Source organism: Colletotrichum jinshuiense, chromosome 8 (assembly GCF_051148585.1).
Source record: "Colletotrichum jinshuiense chromosome 8, complete sequence".
NCBI lineage: Eukaryota > Fungi > Ascomycota > Sordariomycetes > Glomerellales > Glomerellaceae > Colletotrichum > Colletotrichum jinshuiense.
This window is the reverse complement of record NC_139315.1, coordinates 1,082,024-1,091,297: the sequence shown is the minus strand read 5'-3', so window position 1 is coordinate 1,091,297 and position 9,274 is coordinate 1,082,024. Positions and strand designations below refer to the sequence as shown.

General features: G+C 47.2%; 1 protein-coding gene across 1 annotated transcript; it reads right to left on the bottom strand.

Moving 5' to 3' along the window:
• Nucleotides 1–3,500: 3,500 nt before the first annotated feature.
• On the bottom strand, nt 3,501–5,997 carry EsH8_VIII_000311 (uncharacterized protein; the record flags this gene model as incomplete). Its single annotated transcript, XM_083269353.1, has 4 exons — nt 3,501–3,631; nt 3,692–4,650; nt 4,700–5,643; nt 5,704–5,997. The coding sequence occupies 4 exons, from the start codon at nt 5,995–5,997 to the stop codon at nt 3,501–3,503; spliced, it is 2,328 nt and encodes a 775-aa protein (XP_083129121.1).
• Nucleotides 5,998–9,274: the final 3,277 nt, after the last annotated feature.

The window sequence follows — 9,274 nt, the reverse complement described above, 5'->3', positions numbered from 1 at the left end:
CGTGGTATTTGAATCAGTAATATTCCGCCGAACAGCATGTGATACAGAGGCGAAAAGGCTTGATTCAGGGGGAAAGGACGGCTGGAAGTGACTGAAGGATGGACATTGTGGCTACAGGCGGGTTTATCAGCACCTATCAGGGGCTTCTTTATTCCTGACTCATGTGCTAATTTGGAACGGCGGGTTCGTCTCCGATTTTAGCCTCGAACCCAAAAACTTTCTTTGTTCAATTACCAGTACGCAGATGAATGTACTGGTAATCAGCCACGACGCACATGCCAAGCGCTTTGGCATTGCATCTGATATCAACCTTAGACCTATAAGTTTGTTGTATCACATTTAAAACACTGACATATACTGTGACTGGGAAAACGCTTACTTTGAATGCAAACCGTATGTGAATATGTGCGTTCACTCGGTTCATAACATCAGCGTAGCACGTGCGGCATCGTCGGTAACGAACAACTCGACTATCTACGTCTGCCCGATTGTAAAAGTACATTCTCCAAGTCGATAATGCACTTGGAAATATTAGAGCTAGGCGGATAGGGGTGTCGTAGAAGAAATAGGGAACTGGCTTGTATGGGCCTTGTGAGCCGTTCTCCAGATTCTGATACCAGTTCTTCAAGTTATTGCGAGGGAATAATCCCTCTCTGGATATCGTGCAAGTTTGCGAAGTGGATGCGGGATTGGTGGCTTGGGTGGTTGCAATGAGAATATAGGCAAACCCCTCCCCGGGTACCCAATCAACCCTAACTTAACCCCCGTTGTTACGATAGCCAGTTTAGACTGCCTCAAGTACGTGCCTCGCGTCAAATAACTGAAATACGGTATCAGCAACTAACGCCCTGCAAGGATGCCTGACTCACCTTTGCTCTTGCCGCTCACTCAGATCACCCGACCTAAGAGCGGCGGGTGATGCGGTCGCAGCTGAAAGACAGAGTAATCTCCTCCTTGAACTTTGAGGCGAATGTAGAGGACAAACCGGCATCAGTTAAGAGTCTAGCAAGTAGATGCAGATTAACTTACTAGCAGGCGGAAAGGCTTCCCCTACACCGGATCCCCAAAGTCCCAAATGGTGCAGGTGATGGTTACATGCTAGGTGGGACGAGACTGGCGAACTTGAAGACATAACTCGGACCGTCTAATTATGAAGTTCGGCAAAAACATTCTAACATACGAATAAAACGACAACTTTCAAACTTCTCAACTGATCTGGATCCTACATAAACCAACATCTTGATCATACGGCTTAATACCTAAATTCATCTTTATGTTTGAGAAGATCTCCCTACGATTTCTCGGGATTTATTTATGTTTTATTATACGGAGAGAATCATTCGTTGCATTAGTGCGTTACTTCCGAAAAATACGGGTCGCCGCTAGGACTTTTGTGAGATGAAGTTGAAAATGTGGTGCCAAATATCCCATCCCTTGAGGTTTACTTCCTCTTTGTTTCTCTCTAAGTGGAGCGCGATCAATTCAACATCTCTGCGTTTAGGCAGCAGATGTGATAACTTAGTCGATGAGATTACCCCAGTATCGTATTGGTCCGAGAAGCCTATACACGTCTAGTTTTAGCTCATGTGGAGTGACGATAGGTCAGGTTTGCTGATTTTAGATAGTTCTCGGAAATCTGCATACGTAGGTCTGCATCGAGTAGATCTCACGCCCCCTGAATATTCTCCGCTCGAGTCCACTTGAATCCCTTGACCGAGTGATTAGACGACAAAGCCAGCAATCGTCACCAGATATTACTCTGCCACGGTGAATTGGAACTTCAGTCTGACGATCACCCCACTAGTCTATGCCTGTGTGTTCCACAACTAAATCGAGTGCCCTTGTCACCGATACTCGGCGATAGTTCGTAGTTGAAATCTCTCGTTGCCATAGTCCAAAGTCCCTATGTCGGTATGAATGACCCAGAATATACATCATGATAGACAGATTTGGGCCTTTTGTTTCTCCGCTACAGCCAAGGCTGCATACGAGGGGACAAAAGAACAAGGCAAGAGGAGTCATCTAGAAACAACAAAAACTATAAAGTTCTCAAGTTCAACGCCCTTCCTCGACAATTATTTCACACAACACCCACTAAGAACTTCAAGCATCCAATTCCAAGACCCTCGAGTCAAAGACCAGTGAGAACATATCCCTCTTCTTATACTCATCAACCTGGCTTTGTAGGCAAGGACACTAACAAGAAGTCAGAACGAAATATCTCGACAGATAAACAAACCCCAAACCAACACCCAATATGAGATCCGCCCCAGTTATTCTCGCCACTGGCCTTTTTGCCGCGATTTCCTACGCTGCTCCTACTATCGAAGGGCAAAACACCGCTGCCGACTCTGAATTAAAGGTCCGAGCTTGCGATTGTGTCCACAATGGAGATGCTGGGCGCTGGAGAGACGGTTTGAGCCCCAGTGGTCGTCTCCAGGATCTCTGCAACCAAGGCGGTGGTTGCTGGGACGGAGAGAGGGGAAGGATGTGTGTCTCGGGAGACATGTCGAAGTGCAGCTGCGCCATCACCTCGGCTCAGGAGTGGGAGAGCTGGTCTAGCGATTGGTGGCTGTGGTCTGCTGTTACCTGCGGCGGACTCTCTGTCACTATCACCTGAAAGACCGAGCTCAAGGTTTCAGAGGCTCGTTCCGAGAGAAATCTGTCTTGTAGTGGGTTCGTGGCCGCCTTATCTCACATCTGTTGTTTTTGATGGAGCGGGGACATTGAGGAGACATTTGTTGGCCACTGAACCAAGACTGAGAAGCTGTATTCTATTCGTTACGCTCATTATATAAGACATTGAAAGCTTTCTTCTACCAGAGAGGTCCCCATTCTAGCCAAAATGCTTCGACTTCTCTTTTTAAATCCCCTTGTCACCTGGTAGGTAGATAAGTCTGAACCGGAATACCCTTTCCATCCACATACATGAATGGTTAGTCATGCATGTAGTGCAGGAGGCTTATAGTATAAGACCCAATATGTCAATAACTGAATTTCAGCGCTATCCCTAATTGAGAAAAGTAGTGCTTCTTTCCGTTCTCAGGAATCAATAAAACCAGGCTTACTTACAACTAGGTGGGTTGCACAGCAGTATACAGTCTTTAAACCGCAGCAGATTAACATTGTTGACATGTTAAAGAGTATTTGCAAGTCATATTTACGCATGTTTATATTGAAGAAAACATCCTCTTTTTACTCTAACCAGGTTGCTGGCCAGTTATTACAATGCCTCGAGGTCGTGCCAATGCAATTCAAAATATATTCCCCTGGTTCACCCTTAATACCTAGAGCTGCGATCATGTTTTTCTTTCACAAAAATGCAGAAATTCAGCAACACACGTAAAGAATATATTACTACAATTCAGTGAGAGTGAATGATATCCGGCTAGTATCTGCAGATGGTCTGTTTTTTGTCCTATGTCATTTGTGTTGGCTTGCGGTCCAAGCAATTAATAAACTACCGTGTTCATGTTAATAGTACAGTGCACCAATTATCATCATGACCAAGTTCCATTTGCAGGACCAAAATATCCCACTTCTGGCATTTCCAACCAGGGCAGCCCTAGACCGTCTGCCGTATTTTGCCAAACAGTATTCCCCCACCAGTCAGGGAACTGCGCATTCGGGCCTAATCACGAAACATGTTAGTCTTCAGGTTCTGTTGGGCGACAGACGGGCGTTTACTTACCATATGTAACCGCAAAGAAAATGACGATGCCGCTGATCGCCAATCCGGTATCCAATGCCGCAGCAAGGACGTAGTTGTATTTACTCCACCAAGCATAAAACTTGCGGTAAATGATCTTGTTGAAAATCAGGTTCACAATATACCACGAAGAGTAGTTAATACCAGTCGCCGGCGGCACGTTGTACGTTCCGACGAAAATGAGTGGCCAGTTGATCTTGCGGACAAAGTCAGATTTCGTCTTTTTCCAGATCAAGTACGTAATGGGCGGCAAGATAAGCCCGATCCAGAAGAAGTGCAAAAGACCCGAGTATATCGCTCCAACGGAGTAAAGACGCGCGGGACCCACGAGACCCCAGATGACTGAGGACGAGAAGACGGTGCGACCGTTGGGGCAGGAGAAGCCGTTGGGCTGGTCTTCGCTGCAGATGTCGTCGACGTTGCCCAGCATCCAAAGTGTGACTCCAGTCTGCGTCAAGGCACCAAGTATGGTAGCCAGACCCTGCGCGAAGAAAAGGGTTTTTGGCGGGATTTTTAGGTAGTGACCAAGCTTCATGTCGGCAGCAAAATACAGACCTTGGCCTACGACATCTGTGCTCAGGATCTTGAAGAGGATGTTGGCGATCGGCTTCCCCTGGAACAAGTAACCCCCAATGAACTCAGACAGCACGTTCAGCTGATTCGCGTCGACGTTCGTGACACCCTGGATCATTCCGCAGGGAACCATGTAAACGGCCGGAATGATAAAAGCGAGGATGATTCCCCACCAAGGTAGCCCAGTATCATAGCCCACGGCGGTACCGACACTCATACCGAAAACGACGAGCAATATCGCAGCCCACCACCACCACTCGACGGTCGTGTATGATTTCATCAGGCGCGCATGGATATCGAGCTTGAGTGTGCCTTTCATGGCATGCTTGATTTCGTCCCAATGGAAGAAGTAAACGTGGGACAAAACACTACTTTGAGTAAGCAACATGTCCTCATTCCGGAGCAGCTGATTCATACCTTGTGATCGAAGCAAACGAAAGACCATAAACGAACGCGAAAGTAGCTGGCAGGTAAGGAGGCGAGTACGCGGCGTACTTTTGTTGATCAAATTCATTGTTCGTCAGAACCTGCGACACGTCGTATAGGGTACCAAATCGATCGTAGACGTCGGCCGTACAAAACGGCATGTACGAGGTAAACCAGGTGTTCGTGTAGTAAATTGCGGGGGTGATCATCCAGAAGAAAACAGCGAAGCCGACAAACACGTTCAAAGCGGCCCAGTGAGGACTCAAGAGTGGGTTCGTGTTGTACGCGATCATTGACCAATCGAACGTCAAAGGGAAGAGGCCCATGCCTGTGACCATACCAAAGACCTGGTTGACTGCCAAGTTGTTGGGCGCAATCCAGCAGATCCAGGTGAAGTAGCTGAGACCGGTCCAAATGAGGCCGGGAAACCAGTACCAAACAAATGCGCATCCACCCACAACCATGAAAAACTTGATACGGGTGATTCTCCATCCATTAGCAATCACATTAGATCTTGAATGCAGCGAGCTCAGAAGGGCGACGTTGCTGAGTACGCCTGGCCAAATCATACTCGCAGGCTTGACAAGCCACGGAATGGCAAGACCAGCAACCGCATATCCACTGAGCTGGCAGCACAGTACTACCAGAACAGAGAAGCCTGCTGGGATATTGAAGCCATATAGCCTGGCCGCTTGAATCAGGTTCGTCGCATCCGCCGAGCCAAACCCGAAGGACACATTTGACATAATTGTCACAAGAGCGTGTTCTTTGATGTTGAAATGGCGATCGGGGTTGAATCGACTGATGGGCAGAATCTTAGCAAGCATTACACCAATCGGAAATGCAAGCAGCTCCGCAACGAGGGAGACGATATGGACACCGGGGTAGCGTAGCGAGAAGAATTGGTTAACACCTGCACCGAGGAAGACGAAGACCTTAAATTGAAGTCAGCAGTCTGTGTCTGCTACCCTCAAGACATCATTGAATACACATACAATACCAAGAAACCAAGCCCGGAATGTGTTGATGGGAATAGCAGTATCGTCCGTCTCGGGGACAACGGCTCTCACTTGGGGGAAGGGAGAGGTATCGGCATCGTAATCACCCTCTTGCTCGGTCTCGAAGAGGATTCGTTCCATGTCAACCTCCAGCTCCGCAAGATGCCCATTCTCGAGCTCGACATCTTGGTTGTGCAGGTTATGCGCCGTCTTGATCCCGATGTTGTCATGGGCAGTAGACTTTTCGGTGCCGACAGACTCAGGCGGCGTGTGGCTCATATCGACTGCCATTTTGATAGAATGCGACGATGGCGCAGAAACAAGCACCGGACTAGAGCAGCCAAGAAAATAGCTCCCGGCGCGGCATCGCTGTTATTATGAAGGTAGTCCGCCATGGGTCGTCGCAGCAGATGCATACTGAATACGCATGCACATTGCTGAACCCTGACAGCTTGCTTGTCTTATCATTTGCCCCCCGCATGGACACAGCCGTTTATTGGGCTCTGGAAGGGATGTAACGTGGTCATTCCCCAACTTTCCAAAGATACGGATAATTATCTGCAATCACAAATTGTGGTGACTCTCTCAATTCACCCTCATCGACCGTCGCTCTGCAGCATTGGCCAATCAAGTGTCTGGGATTTATCATGGCTTTATCTCTGTTCGGGAAGGCGATCAGGGATGTTCGCGTAGCGTCGGGTCCGACACAGCGGATGTGGCTTCGGAAAGCTGCGATAAAATGCCGTACTTCCGGGGTTGCAACCTCTACACGATAAGACTACAAAAGTGCACCTGCGAAACTACAAAAGTGCACACGTGAGCTATCCGTTTTGTTGCTTCATTGGACAACCTCTGCTGTTTATTAGACGGTGCCATTGGGGATTCGAATGCCGCCTCACCCTAACATACAAAAATTCCTCAAAAGCGAAGTCTGACGGCATAATGGGTATATCATTTTAAGCGCCGAGAGTCCTATTTGGTGAGAAAGCTTCCTTTCTCGGGCAAAAATAATCCAATGGATCACATATTTCGAAGGAGCAACTTGGTGCTGTGTGCACGGTAGTAATAGAGTACTGGGAAAATGCACTAGTCCATGTAACCAGCCGATGCAGGGATGTTGTTTACGCACACTGTATAACAGGAACTGGCGTTGCAGCTTAGAATTTTAGATGATGTAGAGGATGGATGAGATTACATTAGACACTAGCAATAGCGTTGGCCATAAGGGCCGAAGTCCTATATTTCATAGTAGAGATAGGTCTAATTAAGGTCACCCTTCTTGCCTTGCTATAATAAGTCTAACCTCCATAACGAACGACTGATATCTTGACGATTTGATTATTACCGTAGGACCAAGTACGCATAATGGGGTTAAAGTGCATAACGCAGCCGCAATCTCGTTTCAAGCATTGTTGGTAGCAGCGCGCTGTCGCATCATTTGGATTGGCGCAGCGGTCCACAGAGCTAGGGGCCAATTGCCAAATCACCATCACAGTAGAGAGTAGAGGTAGATTAACACGTAGCGACTCTATAGCAACTTCAGAAATATAATTTTAGGGACATTGCTATTGGGGAGCATCTATTGATGCCAGGTCTTTCAAGGAACAAAGGAGGTACGGTAGCTACTGACTATTTGATTATTAGACTTCGCATTCATTTGTATAACCAAGATTCACATCTTAACTATATCAATAAGCTGCTAAATATGCTACTACCTTACTGGTATAAGGTTGTACTGCTGTCGAGAGTAATGATGGTCAGGCTTAGCTGACAAAAGTGGACAACACGAGTTCTGGCCGAAGTCGACACTACCAGACAGTCCGAGTCAAGATAGGCCAAGAAACACATGCTTGCCCCTTAATTCTGGAATTAGATCAAGCCTTATAGGTGGAATAGATTCTTTGAAGTATACAGTACCGAGAAAACTGAGTAGGGACTGGGTGCAGAACAGAAAACTGGCTCCTCTTGGATTCCCAGTTATCCATATTCGTCGTCAATCTCTTCTCCGGAAGTGACTACGAATTATTATATCATAGATCTTGGGGCAGTGTCATTTGAATCAGTTTCGCTATTCTGCAACCATCTTGTGGCTGGTTTCTAATATTGTCTGATCGGTCGTGTGCGACATAGTATTGTAAATTGTCAAATGAGCACACCACACCACTTAGGCTTGTACATGATAACACCATGCTAGACTTTATGCAGGATTTCGACAGCCACCTGCTCGTCATTCAAATGCACAGGGCCGCCTTAGAAGAGCCAAAACGATCACGCCTCTGTATGCATTAAATCGCTATGGGGTTCCCGAAGAACCCAGTCTTGAGCTCTCAATCCTTGGGGAGATGTGAGCTAGTCGGCATTATCAAAGTTGTGAGACAAAATAGTCATAATCTTGCAGAGCGGCTAAAAGCGTTGAGCCAGTTTAATAGGTTGCAATATATCGTAAAATGCATCTGCATCTGCATTATACCATTGACCTGGGGTCGATCTTGTGCTAGCATGCTTGACTCAAGGAGTGACTGTTGATATCACAGGGATCCCCGCACGGGTTGGAGCTCGCCGAATATCAATATGGTATATTCGGAAGCTGTAAATCGGTATGTAGAGGAGAAAGTAGGAGGGTGGCAGCAACAGCAGCAGAATCGTAGATATATAGCTGTTGTCAGCCCGGAGACGTAATATCCGGACTCTGCTGCTGCGGCCGCTACCGCTGACCGCCTGCCGCTGACCGCCTGCCCGTATTCTAGTCACGTAATCCAACAGTGACATTACAATGAATCCAATTCAAGTTTGTGATGAACGTACCGGTGGCTCCGGGATTATGAATATCCGAGACCGACAGCCAATTAAGTACAAAATATCTCCACGGTTATACCAACCCTTCTTCACCACTACACGTTCCTCACTTTATGACTTTCGTTTAACACTAGACGACATGCAGATCATCACGCCATTTACAGATCGTCCTGGAGAATGCCTCAGCGTTGGTCCATCCCAAGGTCTTGTCTACGCCATTAATCAAGAGATCGTTGTCAAAGTGCCATTCCAGTATCCCGTCCTGAAGGATGTCAACACGCATCACTTGCTGGATCTCGCTCTCAGAAGTTTCGTTTCTCTGGAAAAGGAATTGGCGGTTTACCAAACCATAAAAAATCACCCTCATCTCAATATTACTCGAAGACTGGAAACCGGTCAGGATAACTGCTTATTTTTGGAACGGCTTACACCATTGGAAGCAGCATGGCGTAACTCAAGTGAATCAGACCGACGACTCTGGGCCTTGGAACTACTCGACGCAGTAAGCTGGTTGGAGAATCATGGTTGGGCAAATGGCGACCTTGCTGTGCGGAACCTTGGTGTCGACAGCATGAATCGCCTGAAAGTGTTCGACTTTGGTTCTGCCGTTGAGCGCTTACACCTGGATTACGAAAACGATATAAGAAGAGATCATTTTGACCTAGCGACTTGTCTACATTTTATTCTTTCAGGGATCGATTCATTCACTGAGGCAAACTCCTACGCTGAAGTCGAGAAAGTTCGGGCAACGCTGACAGGCGGCCATGGAATC